Source organism: Callorhinchus milii, unplaced genomic scaffold (genome assembly GCF_018977255.1).
Source record: "Callorhinchus milii isolate IMCB2004 unplaced genomic scaffold, IMCB_Cmil_1.0 Scaffold14, whole genome shotgun sequence".
Taxonomy (NCBI): Eukaryota; Metazoa; Chordata; class Chondrichthyes; order Chimaeriformes; family Callorhinchidae; genus Callorhinchus; species Callorhinchus milii.
The window spans coordinates 8,363,088-8,382,420 of NW_024704755.1; the positions used below are offsets into that span (position 1 = coordinate 8,363,088).

Genomic DNA, 19,333 nt, shown 5'->3' on the forward strand with positions numbered 1-19,333 from the left:
GCTTGCAACTGATGGGTTAGTGCACAATAATCTCACTCATAGCCCCAGCAAACAGTATAAGCCTTTACAGTATTCACTAGGTCAATCCAGCTACATTTAACAAAAATCAGTACATCTGATAGATACAATTGACCATTTTTCAAAAACCTTTAATTGCTGAACGCAAACATTAACATACCACTGGATTTTGGACTTCAGAAATAAGGCTAGTTACAGTTTGAATACTAAAACAAATTTGCTTAACGATTGTTACAATATGGATGGTTCACAGGTTTTTTTTTGCCAGAGGTTAAGGCATTCAGGAAAATAAACCTGTCCAAGCCTGGGTGAACCAAATTTGAGTCCGCTCAAAGCACGTTGAGTGCAAATAGTTGCAATGTATTTGAATTTTATTACTTAGAACCTTCAAGATTCAAGAAATATCAGAACCATGTTATCCAGTCTTGCTTTTTTAAAAAAAAGCTATTTAGAATGCAGCTCCAATGGGAACAACATGCAGCTGTTGGGAGATACAAGCATTACTAGATTTCTACTTATATTAGCAGTCCATGTGACTTCAGCCCAAACATTAATTGTACACAAATAAAGGCTTTACAATGTCAGGATTTTTTTTAAAAAGGTGACAGGGAGGAAAAAGATGATCTACAGCAACTTTTTTTTTTAAAAAAGCAGAGATACAAGGACAGATAAAACCTGTGATACCAGATTAATTCTCACTAGCTATTCCCCTGCATAGGTGTCAAAGAACTGAGCACCACAATCTGTGCCATGGTTAGTTTACTTTAAATTATACACTCTGTAAATACTATAACCAATTAAGTTACATATACAGCAGAGATGTCCATCAGAGTTTCTCTGGATTGGTTTGTCACAAAAGTCCAGTTTGCCTCCTAACAAAACCAGGTGATACCCAAACTGAACAGAACATGGTTTGCAAGTGTTTCAGCGAGGTTTACTGATGGGCACATTGTACACCAGGCCCACTCTGGTGGCCACCTTCGTCATCAGAGCTATCATTGTAAGCTTCTCGTCGTTGCCCTCCTGGAGTGCCACGAGTGCTGTCAAAATCCTGCAAGTCAACTTCTTCAGTTTCACCAATTACCTCAGGAACCTCTGGCCTGGCTGGAAGTAGGTCTTCAAGTTGCTTCAGACAATATAAAGAAAGAATTGATTTTGTGCAAGGACTTCTGGTTAAATAAAAATCACAAGTAGCAAATATTTACAGGTCATATGTTTTACATGGAACTATACAGGGGTTGAAAAAGAAACTAGATTTGCTCCTAGAAAATAATTAGGATTATCATTGGCTCATCTGGGGAATTGATTTTATAGTACAAGATGACACTACAGTGCAATACTGGGGGGAAGGGGCACTGCCTTGTTAGAAGTGTTGCCTTTCAAATAAGATATTGAATCAATCTGCCCATATAGGTGACTAAGTATCACACAACACTTTCAAAAGTAAAGTGTATCTATTCCCAATGTGCCAATGAACAAAACTATAGCTATATTATTTGTTCACATCATGGTTGTTTGTCTAAAATGGTTGCTACCTTGGGCACTGTGATGATAGATCATAAAATAAATATTTTGGGAAATTGGATGGGCCAGAGAGATCAATAGAATACTCCTGCCTGAAATTATACTTTTTGAAAACATTTTTGGCCATATTTAAACATGGTTTAAAAACAGAATATTTAATACTATATCACCTTTCACATCAGATTAATGTTCAATGACTTCACAAAAATGGAATTTAGAAAAAGTGAGTGTTATATAGGCAAATCAGACTGCTTATTTGTGCGACGAAGTCCGCGAGGGGAAAAAAGCCAAAATCTCCACATCCAGAGAAGTCTTATTTCTACGACTATCTGACTGATATGAAGCATTGAATGTGTCACAAAATAAAGATTGCAGCTTTTTACTTACAGCTATTTTTTCAGGGCTAATCCAATTGTTCGAAGGGAACTGAACATCAAACTTGATGTACAGGTCACCCTTTTCAAATGGATTACGATACTGTGGCATTCCTTCGCCTTTAATGACACGCACACTCCCTATTGAAATGAATACAATCATCAGCATAGCCATTTCTAATTGAATATAACACTAGCTACAGAGAAACACAATTAGTATGATTTTATAGGAAAACAAGATTTGAGGCCTGTAACCATTGCATAGGTGAAAGTTTCTGCAGGAGTTTGCTCTATTTAGAGATCATTTTGTTAGAAAACATTTTTGGTGACAATCATTGATGTGAGAACATCAGAACTCAAATTTATTTCATAAATACCACTTAACTGCTAGGAAACAACTGATGTTTTATACAATTACATAAATTTGTCCTGATCGAGTAAATCTGCAATAAAAAAAATCATAACTATTCAATCACTCCTTACCTGGTTCAATAACTTTTCCTGGTGGATACTTCACAACAATCTGCCGTGCATCCAAATGTTTGAATGTGAATTGAAAGCCACAGAGTGCCTCGACAAGGCCAATCTTGTGAGTCATGTGCAAATCATTTCCCTCTCTTTGGAACCCCTGAGAACACAAACTTAATTTATATATTTTTTTACATACAATGTTTTGTTACACACTTCAAAAATTACATTTACATTCCTCATGGGTTTAAGAATGGAGCATTTTTCACTCTAATTCAAGTACCTCATTTTCCTTCTCTTGTAGTATAAGGATTATATCACCAGGTTCTACACCAGGAGACTGATCAGCTTCTCCACTGAAGGTAATGCGCTGTCCATGCTTCATGCCTTTATCTATGTGAACTTCTAGGATCTTTACTTCCTTTATCACCTTCTTCCCCTCACATTTTTTACAACGATCCTTCTCATTAATAACTTCACCTGAAACATTCAAAAAATAAATTTCAAGCAATGATTCAGAGGTCAATGTTCAGTACTGTATTGGTATTCAAATGATCAAATTTAGAACGCAGGAAACTGAAGGAGTCCTGCAAAGGGAAATTGTTCTCCCAGGCTTCCTCAATCCAAGCTGAGGAGGTTGTACTCAAGTGCAAAATGTTATTCTGTTTTCACGTGGTCTCTAGACTACAGCACATGGATTCACTCCCATAGTTAATACCTATCAAGTTCCATACAGAATTCTTTTCAGGAAACAAATGTAATGGAAAATGTAATCAGTTAGCCATGTTAATGTGATTACGCTAAAGGTTTACTCACCTTCGCCATTACAATCAGAACAGACAGACTGCATCTGCTGAACCATTCCTGGTGCCAATTGTCTAATCATAATCCTTACACCTCGTCCTCTGCAAGCGCTGCACTTCTGAACGGCTCCTGCCTTGCCACCCTGACTATTTATAAAACAACAATACTGTGTTAAGATTATTTTAAAAACATATTTGGGGATCTGGTATTTGACAGAAGGTATTCCATTAAGTATTACTGTGCAGAAAATCTTTCAAAATTTACAACCGACCCCCATCCATAAAATATTTTCTTAGTCCGCATCTAGGTTACATATGAATTAAGCTTGTAGGTACATTTACCCAAGATCTACAGCAACTAAAGTCACAGCAATTAAAATAAGCAATCTTGCATAGAACGCATGCAATAATTAATGATTAGAGAGAAGCCAATATAATGAAAGAAATGACTAATTGCCCTTAAACAAAATTAAGTTTATAAATTAGTCACTTTACACGTTTCTACTCATTTTTATAAGTATTCAGCTCCTCATGCCACTAGAAAAGATATTACAATTGAATGGTCTGTTAGTTATTTTTATATAAAAAAACTCACTATGATTCACCCTTCTCTGATTTTTATCTATGTCCTGTTGCTGAAATGATCCCAAAGGACAAAATCAACCAGACTGTTGACATTCACTGAGAATGGCTACTTGCAAGAAAAGTACTGGAGAGCTGCCAATGTGCTTGGAATTACACCCCAACACAAGTTACTCACTTCAAAAGAAGGGAATGGGAAATACCCATTCCTTTAAAAATCATTAAGATGTTGTGCCTCGTCCTCAATGCCAATATTGCAAATTCAGGCTATTCACGGAATCAAAGTTTTTAAAAAGTTCAGAAACTAAGGTATATAGATTTCTCATCCAGGTTAAATGTCCATTTAAGATTATCCTGATAAAATTCATCTTTAAAGCTACTAAAATGTTTCCATCATTAATCAGTACAGCACTGTAGGTTACAATATTGCAACAAAAACACTTCATGCAGAAACACAATAAATGTAAATGGTTGGAATGATGCAATTAATTCTTTCAGTTAGCCAAATGAACTTACCCGTTACACAAACTGCACAAAACATTTTTGCTGAGCTGTAGCTTGGTTGTCTTTCCATTATAGAGGTCTTCTAAAGATACTCTATTAAATGTAGAAAAATAAAACTCATTAAGAAAAATTGGTCAAAAGTCAAAAGGAGCAAATTTACATATTTACAGTTGAAAAAAGACTTACTTTAGGGGATGCATCATGTCTTCTCCTCTTCGCCTACTGTTGCGGTTTCTACTATGACCACCCATGAACCCAAAAAGTCCCCCACCAAAAATGTGAGAGAAGATGTCATCCATTCCTGCTCCACTGCCACCACCCTCTCGCAATCCTTGTTCGCCATAACGATCATAAAGTTCCCGTTTCTCTGGATTCGTTAACACTTCATATGCAAAGCTTATTTCTTTAAACTGCAAATGGAAAAAAAGTCGTAAGCATTCTCCAATATCAACACTCTTACTAATAGCCATTTTATATGGAGGATTGGGAGAAACTGCCTTGTATTTTCAAAGAAAAGCAGTTATCTATACTAAAATGTCTGTCTACTAAGAACGCAATATCCGATTTGACATAGAGACATGATTTATACCTCATCGGAAAAGTCTTGCATGGGGGAGCGTCATGGGCACATTTTGGTTTTGGGGGGGGATCTCCTAAAGTTGATGAGCTATACTAAAAATGCTTTAATTAAGCCCCAAAAAAGATATGCATGGTATTTTACAACAAAGTAGCGACAGAGGTCATACATTCTTCTAGAGACATCTTATATATTACTAATAAAGACAAAATGTCTGTCTGTGTGTCAGGAGTCCTCCCAAAAGGATGTGTGTGCAAATACGTGAACAAGGGACGGTAACAAGTTCAATAGCATAACTATATATATACACACACACAAATATAAATGAATAAAATTATGCTATTGAACTTATAAAGCGTACTAGAATCTTTAACGTCTACCTGAACAGGCAGATGGGATACCATTTTAGCGTCTCATCTGATGCCTGATACCTCCAACAATGCAGTGTAGTCCCAGCAATGATTTGGAGTATCAGCATGGATTGTGATCTCAAAGTCAGTCATTGGGCTTGAAGGCATAAACTTCTGATTCAGAGGTGTGAATGCTAAGACGAGAACCAGGCTGCAGATCATTTGGTAATGCCACTGTAAAGCCGAGAACTCTGCAGACAGCAGGAACTTCATCAATGCTTTTGATTTCAGTAAGCACTCTTTGGAGGTGAAAAGGAGGTGTGTAAAACATCTGCTACAATTCTTATTTTCTACACGTTTTCACTTTTCAGCAGGAAAAATCAAGTGAGCACAGTATCACTCAAGCTCAGTTGTGATGCCTTAAGCTGCCAAAGTGAAAAGTTACTTGGGCTAGGTCTTATGGTGTCTCAAACATACAAGTAACTGTATCCTAGTGTCAATCGATACTCAGAATCAAGAGTAAAAATTGGAACAGATGTGGTAAATAAAAAATTGCACCTTCATCCTCAGAACCCTGAAACTCTGGGTGAAATCCATTAATTTAGGATGAGTTAACTAGTACCACAAAGGCCGGAGCATCAGATAGAGCTTCAGCAACAGCAAACCTCCCAACTAATCCATTACAGGTTGAAATGGGTTTTACAGTTTCGTAAACACTATGAAGGAAAACAAAACAGCTGCAATGAGGAACTGCTGCTGAGAAACAGTTCTGACATTTAGTCCAAAATCTCAAATCCAAGAGATCAGCTTCCCATTTTTGGTTGATCCCAGGAAAATTAAAGCTATGTCACCAGTAGCTTTTAAATATATACTTTAGTGAATCACATAAGCTTTAACAGCACAAAAAGTGTGCACAAAGTAAGTCAGCTGCTGGTGACAAAAGCAAAAAAAAAATCAAAGGTCTAGTTCAAAAGTGGCAGAAGACCACTTGGCTAAACTGACAGTGCACATTTCCACCGTCCAGCCGATGTGGACATGACCCCCAAAACACAGATGTGGCAAAAACAGTAAAACAGTCCATGTAAGACCTGATGGCAAAGTACAGGGAAATGGCAGACAAATGCTCTTTCAAAGAACCAGTAACAGCCACAATGAGCAGAATATCCTTCCGCCCATTACATTTCAAAGGTTTAACACAATATCTTCCCAGTTGTTAAAGAAGCTTTTCTCCTTGATCTGATACCCATTGTAATATCAGCCTGTTCAGAGAAGGCAGTGCGTTGAAGACTACAGGCAAGATCGTATCAAGGCAGCCAAGGGATGCTGACGTACTAGAATATCCTACATGTACTCAAAACCAGGTTTAGATTTAGAAACAGATAGTGTAGAAGCATTCAAGAGTAACTAATGCTAGACTTTCACATGGGGGAAAAAGGAAATAGAAAGGTATGGAAGGGAGCAAGGAATGGGCGAAGACCCGCATGGAATATAATCACCGCCACGGAACGACCGGTTGGGCCAAGTTGCCTGTTTCCGTGCTGTACATTCTTTGTAACTTTGTAACTCTTTGTATGGAGAAATAAACTGGTAAACATTTTTCTGCATTTTTTTTACCCTGCCTGCTAACTAAATCCAGCAAACCCATATAGATTCAAGTTACTTAAGAAGCATTTCAAAAATGTGAAAATTTCAAAATCAACAACAACCTGCATTTATACGTAGGGTAAGATCTCAGTTTTGAAATCATGAAAACATCTTCCCCAATGACTGGGACAATATGCATATACTCTCAAGCAGGGGAAAATGAGAATACTACTTCAAGTATTTTAAGAATGAAGGTGGCTCAAAAGTCTCACTTAAACAACTTTCTACTCTCCTAAAATAAGTTGAAACAATAGAAAGCAGTTCAAACAAAGATCACTTGTTTTAAAAGGAGCTGGCCTCACGAAGGTGGGTGGGGGAAGAGCAGGAATAGCATTAGGAATAGAGAATAGCAATTTTACCGAAATCTTAAAAACATTAAGTGGAACAGGACTATGGTAATTTAAAGAAAGAGCGTATAGTAATCTTAGTTAGATCCAATTCAACAACTTTCAGTCCGGTTAGGTCCTGAAAGTGGAACAATTGTAGAACGACCATCAGGAATCAATCGATTATTCTACTGACCAATAATGAGTGTATTAAAACTGGATGTAAAATATTAGAAAACAAAAGTTGAAAATTACCTTGTCTCCAGCATTCGGGTTTTTATCTGGATGATATTCTTTAGCTAACTTGCGATATGCCTGAAGTTTAAAAAAAACAAGAGGTTACAATGCCAGACAGTAAAGAATTCTATTAGAACCTCAGAAATTTTGATTCATTTAATTATTTTCACCACAATGGAACAGAACAAATAAATATTTGTTAAAACAACTGTGTGTGTGAGGGGGGGGGGAAGAGAAAAAGAGCTAAAGATCACACTAAAGTAGATAACACGTTCAACGCAACTAAGCAGCTGAATACTTCCAGTTCCTTGTCCATGGGAACCAGTTCTCTCTCCCCCCACCCCCCCTCCTTATTTTCTTCCTGTCAGAAAAGGGACTGATAACCACAATTTTAAATTCTCACAGGATGGATAGCCATTTGCCTAGCATTCTGCTAAACAGCCTTTGGGACATACACATACGTATGTATATATATGTATATATATATAAATACACATATATACACATAAAATGGTGCCCTCAATCCCTACAGAAATTTAAAACTTTTTTGAAAATCACCCTCATCGGGCACCAGACTGTACTTGGATGCTACGTGCACATGTACAGCTGCACCTTCGTATCATCTGAACACCCGCACCCTCAACAACCTGGAACAAATCGATCCGTGTGCACTGTGCCCTGGCCTGGATGAAAAAAAATATTCTGTGCCCACCATCGACACGATGGTAAGAACATGCAACATCCCTGAACAGGGATACATCGCCAGCGTCCCTTATTCACTACATGATTGGCTAACTACAGTCCAATGGCAGATGTGATTTGTTGAATCATGGCACATCATGGCTGCCATAAAGCCAGACCTGCCTTCAACTGAGAATCAAGTGACAATTCAGTCTGTCCTCCCATCGAGACAAAACCACGCGTATCGTCCTAGAAAGGTGGTGAACCCTTCCTTCCTTCCTTCCTTCGTTCGTTACACGAACGGCTGCGTGACACAAGTGGAGCACATTGCTTCCGTTTGCACCTTTCTGCGCATCGGCGGATTTCTCGGGGCACAGAGTTTAATCCGAACTCATCTCGGTTTGGATCTGCGTTGTGTAACCGGCAAAAAAAAAACACACACACACACACACACGCAGCAGAGCGCTGATTCTACAGCGCTTGGTCCCAATATACAGATGTAGCATTTCCGAAATGCTCTGAATCTGCGCTCCCCCCCACCCACACCCACACCCCCACCCACCCCCCACACACACACCCACACACACACGGCAACATTAAAACCAACCTTCCCCCGGAAGTTTCTCGATAAACCTACGAGAAGCACCAGGATCGGGTCCCGGCGGCTGGGGACAAAATGGTGCCGCGGTGTCAGATTAACAAGAGGGAGGGAGGGAGGGAGGGGGTGTTCCGGGCGGCCTTCAACATCTCGCTGGGGAGGGGGGGGAAGGTTGCGGGGGGTCTGGGAGAGACATGGAAGAGGGGCGACAGGAAGGGAGCCGACGTTGAGCGGCCCTGACGGATGGGAGAGAGACACCGGCAGCAGAGTGGGGGGGTTGGGGGGGGGGGAGGGAGGCCATGCGCTGAGCGCTCGCTCACTCACTGCACGAGCCGGCGACCTTTACCGTTTAATCTCTTCCCCTTCTCTCTCTCTCTCCCCCCCCCCCACCAACCCCACTCCCCTCTCATCCAACTGCCTCCCGCGGACCGCCACCACCACCACCACCGGCCTCGTCAAAACGCACTTAACACAAAAAATATTTTTAAAAAAATATTTTATAACCCCCACAAAAAAAACACAGACACACACGGCATATAATAACCACCACTCCCCCCCCCTCCCTCCCTCCCACTCCTCCTTCCCTAAACCGCAGGGGAAGAGGGTGAGCCGAGCTGACCGCTCGGAAGCCCGACATCACCGGGTCGCGTCACCAGGTAAAGGCCGGGCTGCGGCAGCGGCCTAAAGCCGGTTAGGCCTCGACTCGCGGGAGGAAGAGGAGGAGGAGGAGGAGGAAGGGGTTTTATTCAAAAAAAAAGGGGAGACAAATGGAAGCCACGAAGGAAGGAGAGAAGTAAGAGACGCCGAGGCCGCTCTCACTTGGCTTCACACCACCGCCACCCCTTCCCCTCTCCCCTCTCCCCCTCCCCTCCTCTCCCGGGGCATCCACTGACCTTCTTCAGCTCGTTCTCGGTGGCTCCCGGCGCCACCCCGAGGATATCGTACAGCTTTGTGTCGGGCACGGACGCCATCGTGACCAAGTGAGGCAAAGGGGGGGAAAAAAAAACGGGAGGGGGGGGGTCTCGAGCGGGGACGGCGGGCGGGCGGGTGGGCGGGCTCCGGAAGTGACGTCGATGCGCTAGCCCCGCCCCCGCCCGCGCGCGTCGTGCCACCTGACCTGCCGTGACGTCACGGTCCCCAGATGATTGATTGACAGCTGTCTCAGCCCAGAGGGACACAACTCACAGTGAACCATCCTTGCATCGGAGACTTGGGGTCAGGGAACCCTCGTCGCGTCCTTCGAGATGCTTTTTTTTTTTGAAACCCATAGTGTTGTTCGACTCCACGGTCGGGGGAAGCGGGACTGATTTTCGAAGAGCCGGCACAGGCTCTTCTAAATGGCCTCCTTCCGTGCTGACCGGTTTCCGTGGTTCCGTATGGGTGCGCAGCAGAAATAAACGATTGCGTTCGGCCTGACGCTACTTCTGATGACGCAATTCCCCGCCCAGCATTTGAATTTAGCTTGCTGCAAGGCCACGTGAGATACTGCGCGTATGTTTTTGCCCCCGGCTTGATCCACAGTTTAATTTGCGTTTCCTGATGCTAAACTGAAGTAGGAGCAAGACCACACGGTGCAGTGCAATAATAATAAATTGCTGGAAATCAGAACTGAAAGCAGAAGATGCTTGCAACCCATCAGTAGGGCTATCAGCATCTAAACCTGCTCCACCAGCTCCTGTAAGGCTCATTAGAAGAATACTTCAAGGGATGGTACTGAGACATATAGACCAGTAAGGTTCCAAGACAGATGAATCACTTTGTCTGTGCTGAATCAGCTGTTCTAATTTTGAGTTTGGAACGTGGTTGGGGCACCAATGATGATAATCTTGTAATCCTTGCATTTTACATCAGGAGGACATCTAAAATTGCTCAATAGGAAATACTGTAGGTGTGGTGACGGTATTTGCATGCAGGCCATTTGGCACAGCATTGTCCCACAAACAGCAATTTAGTGAATCACCAATTTTATTCTAGGAACTTGTTGGCCAAGATATCAGGAGACACTCCCTCCTCTTTTTGAAATGTGTCACAGAATCTTTAACAGCCCTCCGATCAGGCAGATAGGAACTAGGTTTAGTGTCTCTTCGGAAGGACTGTATCTACATCAATTTTACACCGACCTAGCACCTTGCTGGCGTGTCAATCTAGATGATGAAAAGGCCTGACATGGTCCCTAGAGTTATGGTTGAATACTTTGCTGTCAATTCATTCATTGTCTGGGCACAATTGGAGATTACTTATATTATTCATTTAAGAATGGCCTGGTGACTATGGAACCAGATTCTAACTGACATGAGTCAGTGAACTTCAATAGAGCACAGGAGATATTGGAAGAGAACAAAACAACAATCGCGAAAAATTAATTGAAACAGTAACAGAACTTGGGAGAAGCAAGTGGAGAGAATTGAGAATCGGTTTAATTTCGTGAAGCTGCGAATTCATCTATGTGAGACAAATCATTTTTTGCACCAGCAGAAACTTATTTTGTGAAAATTGAAGGAGAAAATCATAAAAAATTCAGTCAATTTAACTGTATTTTTCAATTAAATTTGTTAATTCCTAGCATCAGATACAATTCAAGTGGCATTCTCTTTCCTGTCAGTATGTTTGAACAGAGTTCCAGGGTATGCATTTAACATTGGTAAACATGTTAAATAATAATGTTTGAAGTTGGGTCAAGAGGTTGATAATATATGTACAGGGCTTACCACAGCAATACTGTATGTGTGGTGAAGCAGGTTAATTTGGTTAATTTTCATAGAATCATGGAATATTACAGCACAGAAGGAGGCCATCCGGCCCACGGTGCCAGCTCTTTGGAAGAGCTACCCAACCAGTCCCACTGCCCTGCTCTTTCCCCATAGCCTTGCAAATTTACTCTATCTACTCTGCATCCTATGTCCTAGAAAGTAACTACTCAACTCAATTTATTGAACAAAGCAATCTGTAGATGCTTTAAAGGGAATATCAGTAATGTAGCAATGCGTGTGTGATGCAGTTCCTTCATAATAGACCAGGAAGAATCCATGATTGAGGGCATTTCCTGAGGTCATTCCTGCTTGTGACTAAGTAATCCACACCCAGTAGGTGGCACCAGAGTGCTATTGCCTTGTTTCAATATCTGCATACTGCCACTGCACCACACTGTGACCAACCAGAAAATAGACTTGTTATTTTCATTTGGGCATAAGTCAGATACAATCAGTTTTAAGCTCTGTGCATCCATAGCGTACAACTCTACCTCATCAATAGGTCCACTGTCTGCAGCATTCATTCAAGCTCACAGGCCATTCTGATATTCTATGCATGCAGAGTCCTCAACGGTTACTGCTGAAGCTTTACACCTCCAGGTATTTATCTAGTGAGTGCCCAAACCCACACTAGTCAGTTGTCAGGTAACCAGCTTGTGGCTATCCTCCTTGGGGATCAGATGAGTGGGGCTCTCTGGTTGTGAGATGATTTCACCTGGAGAAGGGAGTTAACGCTCTGTCATTGAATTGGAGATCCATCACCTGAGCTTGGCAGGAGTGCAATACTCTAGTGCACTGATTATGATGATTAACATGTTTGGGTCAATATTGGGACTTGGAGTCAGTGCCACTGGGGACAGGATTCTTCCCACAGGGCAAAAGATAACCCTTTAAACTAACAATCCAACAGATACAGTGGACCTGCCCTTCACCCTCCCCAATCCCTACTCCCAGCTCAGGTCCGAAACACTGACTGTCCAGCGCTTTGGGATGTCCTCCCGACATGAAAGACGCTATACACATGTAATTTTGCTGTGGTTGTTCTGCAAACCATACAATAATCTTCCTAAAAAATGTTTTATACCCATAAGTATGTAAGCGCTCCGGGCCGCTACCCAGCAAGAAGGGAGCTAGATAAATACAAGTTGTCAATCGAAACTGATTGACATTATTTTTATTTAATATGTATGTAGAGTTTTTGATGCACATGTAGGTATGCAGTATGCCTACACATGCAACATTTCTGTCAAGCTGACTGACTACATAACTGCAGAACAAGGTTTTGTAGCACTTTCAGAAGGCATTTAATGAAATAAATGCATTTTACTTTGAGGCAACTGATTTTAATTATAGACAGCGCTCCATGTTTCCTCCTTTAAATTATGCTCTGAAGATGGGGGAAATAGAAACAGAAATAGATAATGAAAATGAAAAAAATGTGCAGCCAAAAGAGGAGGAAATGATTGCCCTATTTGAAGTTAAATTCAAGGGAACTTTCTCCCTGGCATGATGTGAGATACCAGGACACTAGAACAATTGTGCACAAGAGCCCTATTAATAATAATAATAATAATAATAATCCTTGCATTTGATATAGCGCTTTTCACGTCGGGAGGACGTCCCAAAGCGCTTCACAGAACACACTGTAAAGTGAATTGACTGTATATTTGTGGGCGAACGCGGCAGCCAATTGCGCACAGCAATGTCCCACAAACAGTCGTAGATTGAAAATGACCAATTTAATTATTGTTTTTAGTTTTGGAGGGATTATTAGGCGTGTGGAGTAAGGAAACTTGCCCAAGGTTTCGTCCTGCCTGGAATTGAACTCAGGTCTCTCACTTGCAAAGCGAGTGCTCTAACCACTGAGCTACAGGACTCCACGGAATTAGGGGATTACAATTTTTATGGTTTTGTAGAATCTGTAAAAAACAACTTGATGTATGGTGCACCACTGCTCAGATAGATACAGATTATAGCACTTAGTCACAGTATAACCACATATAACATAAATCTATTCTGTTTTACATTGGCAGATGCATTTGTTTGGGCAGAGAAATCTTAGCCTACGCTGTTTTGCTGGATCTGCTGAAAGATCCTGGTTAATCATGTAATAAATCGGTTTATTCCAACCTCTCAGTTAGCATCATTAATTAGCAATCTGTCTGATGGCTGATAGGTAATGAGGTTGGAGAATCCTGTCCCTAAATCACAACCTACCATAGTTGGAACTCCCCTGGGTCTATACTTTAGCAGATAATCTTTCCATTCTGTATCAATTATCTTCCTACATTTCGTCAACTTTCTGAGAACTCAATGCATGAAGATAAAACTATTCTAAGTGATTTTTCAGAATCTCTTGAGCAAATTATTTATCGTCAAAGGGTATGATTTGTACTAAAATATGCTGTCAGTCATTTACAATTAATTGCTAAGAAAATTTATGTTTGTGGTTTATATTTGTCAAGGGGGGGGGGGGTGTGATTTCAGAATTTGTTGATAAAAGTAGTAAGATGATACCTGAAAGCGTGACACACACCCATGTGAATATCCTTTCTGTAGTCCAGTAGCACTCAGGCCAGTCGTTCTGTACTCCTAAAATCAGCAATGTTAAGAATCAAGCCTGTAAACTCTAGTACATCACTCAGATATGTTGAGCTGCTTATGGTCCCAATTTTATAAATAACACATATGAAAATCTAACTTTTCACATTTCGTCTAAGAATATGAATTAAAAAAAATGCACAAAATCGCTGCACAATTCTCAGATGTGTGAGGATCGCACTAAGATCAGGAAAGATGGGATTTCTGGTTCCCTTGATGGTACAGTTGGTAGAACCAATGCCTGGAGTGAAACATTCCAATGGATTCAGTAGATCATGGCTTCCATCCCTGGTCTGGGCTGGTTCATCTTAGCTGGTCTAATGTAGGGGAGCTATAGTAATTTCACTCACCTGGGCTAGGCGGACAAAATAACTGAGAATCACAATCCAGTGATACCTATTGGAATGGAAATGTGTGTGGACATCAAGCTTGGTTTGGATAAAATAGTCTGACAATAAACATTGCTTCAACTTATGTGAAGAACGGCTGCTTGGGTGAGATACTGTAGGGCTGGTAATGCCTGCTTGACCACATGCCAGCAACATCAAGAGATAAACGATGAGTTCCTTAATGGTTACATCCCTGCTCAATTTACTTAGGAACTATCAGTTTCAAACAGACATCAAAGCGCGGCATTAATACAATATAAGATCATTACAAACTTTATCAGATTAGACTTTAATTTTGTTTCCAATTTCATTGTCCCAACTTTAAAAAATAATTATGCAGCGTGTGGCATTTGGCCGTATCCTAAATGTTTTAAAATGACAAATGTTTTAATGCCTTTAAACCTAATCTATTCATTTGTAAAATTCTAAAAGCAGTCAAATTGCTATTCACACAACACAATGATTAAATATGAGTCATATAATTAAACAGAAGCAAAGTATCTCCTCCCCGTGTTGCTCGAAACTGATTGACATTGTTTTATTTAATATATCCAGGATGTTTGTTCTCTCCTTATAGGACTAACTCATGCCGTGTGGTGTTCAGTTAGTCCTGATTGCCACCCAGTACCTCACACAAGTTGAAACTATTCATCTGTAAGGATGGACAGTGAATATTTCCTGATTGCTTGACCATCGAAAGAAGGCCATGGAAAGATAATCACAGCCGAGTCAAATGCTGTCCTGGATTCTACACACTTGTTTGTACCTTTCAGGAGGGTGTTCCCGGATAGCCATCAACAACAGGAATCCTGGCTGATTCTTCTCTTTCTGGAGCAAGTTTCCTAAGGCTAATTGTAGGTCTTTTATCACTTCTCAACAATTATTGCTGCTGGGAACTGAGCGAGCTTAAGGCTGCTGGGTAATCAAATTGCTAGAGATGAGACTCAACACAAGGTAACTGTTTAAATAATTAAGCTAAATTCACTTTTTATGCAAGAAAGGTCTGAATATAGCTTCAGAATTCCATTACAAGCAAATAACAGTGAACATCAGCACCCAGTAGCATTAGTTTACCAAGCGATGGCTTGATGGAAGTATCAGACTATTACATTCTGTTTCAATTTAATTCAGAAGAATAAATAAAACATGGAAGCAATATCATACGGCAAAGTTATTAAAATCACAAGTAAACAAGTTCAATTTAATAAAACAGAGATTCCAACCTCCTGATACAAAGAGATTGAGCCAATCATGTCCGTTCCCTTCTCAGACCATAATACAATCGGCTCCATCAGGTAGTTTGCGCCAATATTTAATATCCTGAGGGAAGGTTCTAAAGTGTTTCTTCCCTTTCTATCAAATGTAAATGAGCAAATCTCTAGAATGCCCCTACGTCCTCCCTACCAACCTGCCCTCTCCCTCCGTTCAGCGGGCTCCGGCCTGCTGCATGTCTCCTGCCCGACCTGCCCTACCATCAGTGGCCGGGCTTTCAGCCTCTCTGTCCCCACACTCTGGAACTCCATCCCACAGTCCCTTCACCTCGCTTCCTCCCTCGCCTCCTTCAAGGCCAGTCTCAAGACCCTCCTCTTCGGTCGTGCCTTCAGTTGCCCTTCCACCTCTCTGTCTTCTTTCCCCATTCTATTGCATTTCTGCTTCCTTGGCTTCTTTTAGTTGGGAGAGCAGGATTGTTTGGCTGCTGACATTACCTCAACCAAATTAGTGTTCTTACCTGCTAATTGTTCTTAAACAGTGAGTTTGGAGAAGAATGCGAAATGTTGTACATTGGGGTATCAGAGGTCGTAAGTCAATCACAACTGGTAATGAAGAAATATCCACTAATTGTAATATCTGACTGCTTAGGATATAGCTAGCAGATCATCTGGACATTACTGTACTATATAAAGGTTAGTTTTTTTTGGGGGGGGAATGTGTTTACTTTGCAAAAATCATGAATATCTCATAATCCCAGACATTGTTCCTTGCAAGCAACATAGCTATTGATTCCTAGAAGCTACTGTGGTACAGCTGGAATATTCTTCTAAACTTTAACACCAATAATGGTGGAACGGCTGACATTAACAATATCTGAGAAGTTCAGTCACCAGATGTTAAGAATCTGATTTGAAAGAGAGTGTAAATTCCCCTGTAGGCTTACTTGCACTTTCCGAGCACATACTTCAGTGTAATGGGAAAAGACTTATCAGAATTCAGAAGTCTATGCAGAGCTTAAGAAAAGCTTTAGAACTTTTCCTTAGCAGTGTGTTTCCGATTTGACTTTCTAATATCAATTTAAATTAGTTTTTATTATAAACTAGAGATAAAATATATTTTCATGTCCTGATATTTTGCTGTTAATGAAGTTTCAGCTACAGGCATTAAAAGAGGACAATAAGCTCCCTTGATGGCTCGGTGGGTTTATTCAGACTAATAGAAACTTCAGACTGTGAAGGTCCCCAGGTTCAATCCATGCACTGTGCTGGGTTAGCTGATCTTAGCAAGACGACAGTGGAGCTAGAATCAGTCTCAGGTGACAGAGGGGAAAACATTTTAGGCATATGTTTTCTCAACAGAGTTCAAATAGGAAAAATGCACTGTGTACAGTGAGTAAAAATAGGATCAGGCTCGGGTTTGATGCACCTTACAATGGAATGGCACAGCACAGGATGTATTTTAAAATGTGGTGAATGTGTGTTTTGTAAGTGAATGTGTACATTTTAGGTGAACATGATGACAACCAGTTTGCATATACAATGCATGACAAACAATTATCTGTGGAATTGTCAGCCAGGACATAGTTTGGTGCACTCCCTTTTTTCTCTCAATAGTAATTTTTGAACAGGATATACTAAAACAACCACTTGAATTTATATGGAATCCTTCATGCTGGGTAGTGTCTTGGAGCGCTGAAGAATGGTATAGTTTAAGCCTCTATAATGTAAGAGAGCATGTAAAACAAACATTTGTATAACACAAAATATAAATTATTAATTTACTAGTATTGTCTGACACAAAATAATCATCAAAGATTGTTTATTGTAAACAGGAACTATATAGATTTCTTTAGAATAACAATCGTGGACTATCACATTTATTGGAAAAATTATTTAATCTTTCAGATTCCTAAATGTCCTAAATTAACAGATTAAATTTATGATGTGTTTTTGGAGATGAATTGTGAAAATCCAAAACATTTTTTGACCAAATTGCAACACTTTATCCAAAAAAATTCCATGTCTTAACTTTCCTTTCTCCCCTATTTGCAATGCCCATTGTTGTAATTTTACAGCGTATAGACTTTAAACTTTATTATGTGCAGGCATACACCTCAACTGCCAGAAAAATTCAATACATAGATGAATTGAAGCACAGAAGGCATTTCATGGCAAAGTTTGTGTGTATAATGGAAGTGAAATTAAATTGACCCTTTCACATATACATAACAAGCACAATCTTTCAAGTCTTTGAAATATGCGCTATAATGATTGGAATTCTACAGTTTATAGATTAATTGAAGAATAAAATAGCCTGGAGCCTGAAAATATATGTCATTACCATCAAATGCNAAAAAAATTCTTTGAACTGTCCAACAACAACAAGATTTCATTTATAGAGCGCCTTTCACGTCGGGAGGACGTCCCAAGGCGCTGTACAGTTGGGTCAGGACCCGAGCATGGGGGAAATGGTCAGGGTGAGGGGAGGGAAGAGAGGGAGCGAGGAAGGGGTAGAGAGTCGAGAGGGGAGCTGAAGGCACGGTCAAAGAGAAAGGTCTTGAGACCGGCCTTGAAGGAGGAAAAGGAGGAGGCAAGGCGAAGGCACTGGGGGATAGAGTTCTAGAGCCTGGGGGCTGAGAGGCTGAAGGCCCGGCCACCGATGGTAGGGCGGTTGGGGCAGGAGATGTGGAGCAGACCGGAGCCAGAGGAACGGAGGGTACGGGCAGGTATGTAGGGGGATAGTAGGTCGGAGAGGTAGGAGGGAGCGAGGCCGTGAATGGCCTTGTAGGTGAGGATGAGGATCTTGATTCCCTCTGGGGGATGGGGAGCCAGTGGAGGCGAGCGAGGGTGGGAGTGATGTGGTCCCGAAGCCTGGTGCGGGACAGTACACGAGCTGCAGAGTTCTGAATGACCTGCAGCTTGTGGAGGGAGGTGCCGGGAAGACCGACGAGGAGAGAGTTCCCATAGTCCAGCCTTGAGGTGATAAAGGCGTGGACCAGTGTTTCAGCAGCGTGAGGGGTGAGGTAGTGCCGTAGTCTGGCGATATTCCGGAGGTGATGGAAGGTGGTGCCAGTTGTGGCGCAGATATGAGGGAGAAAGGACAGCTCAGGGTCAAACAGAACCCCGAGGTTCCTGACTGGCTTTGAGAAGTGGAGAGTGCAGCCTTGGATGCTGATGCTGTCAGCGCCTGAGGTGCGGAGGCGCTGACGTGAGCCAATCAGGAGGGCCTCAGTTTTGCGCACGTTGAGCTGAAGAAAGTTGTCTCTCATCCAGGACTCAATGTCGGACAGGCAGCTGTCAGGACATCGGTGGTCGTGGAGTTGAGGGTAGAGGAGGAAAGGTAGAGTTGGGTGTCCTCCGCATACATGTGGAAGTTAACCCCATGTCTGCGGATGATGTCACCAAGGGGGAGCATATAGAGGGTGAAGAGGAGGGGACCGAGGACAGAGCCCTGAGGGACACCGCACGAGACAGTGCGGGGGCTGGAGGAAAAGCCGTTCGTGGAAACAAAGTGAAGACGGTGGGAGAGGTACGACCTAAACCACTCAAGGAACAGGGCCTTGAAGGTTGAGGTGGGAGGACAAGCGGTGGAGGAGAATAGCGTGGTCGACCGTATTGAATGCTGCCGATAGGTCGAGGAGGACGAGGAGGCAGAGGGAGCCCTGGTCACAGATGGTCAGGATGTCATTGGTGACC

General features: G+C 41.6%; 1 protein-coding gene across 2 annotated transcripts; it reads right to left on the reverse strand.

The window, feature by feature from the left end:
* Positions 1-128: 128 nt before the first annotated feature.
* On the reverse strand, positions 129-9,690 carry dnaja2a (DnaJ heat shock protein family (Hsp40) member A2a). 2 transcript variants are annotated; one of them, XM_007889413.2, is made up of 9 exons: positions 9,580-9,690; positions 7,426-7,485; positions 4,460-4,683; positions 4,286-4,366; positions 3,201-3,334; positions 2,668-2,864; positions 2,400-2,544; positions 1,930-2,057; positions 129-1,144 (listed from the first exon to the last, which is right to left on the reverse strand). In XM_007889413.2, the coding sequence occupies exons 1-9, from the start codon at positions 9,655-9,657 to the stop codon at positions 953-955; spliced, it is 1,239 nt and encodes a 412-aa protein (XP_007887604.1). In that variant the 5' UTR covers positions 9,658-9,690; the 3' UTR covers positions 129-952. The 2 variants fall into 2 exon arrangements, with proteins under 2 accessions (XP_007887604.1, XP_042196191.1); XM_042340257.1 differs by lacking the exon at positions 9,580-9,690 and adding an exon at positions 8,272-8,328.
* Positions 9,691-19,333: the final 9,643 nt, after the last annotated feature.

What these genes read in the sequence shown, in the direction of transcription:
- dnaja2a (XM_007889413.2), bottom strand. Translation starts at nt 9,657, where the DNA reads ATGGCGTCCGTGCCCGACACAAAGCTGTACGATATCCTCGGGGTGGCG. An exon ending in CCGAGAACGAGCTGAAGAAG is followed by an intron (nt 7,486 to 9,579) that starts GTCAGTGGATGC and finishes TTTAAACTTCAG; the next exon opens with GCATATCGCAAGTTAGCTAA. An exon ending in TTGTGCAGTTTGTGTAACGG is followed by an intron (nt 3,335 to 4,285) that starts GTAAGTTCATTT and finishes TTTTATAAATAG; the next exon opens with TCAGGGTGGCAAGGCAGGAG.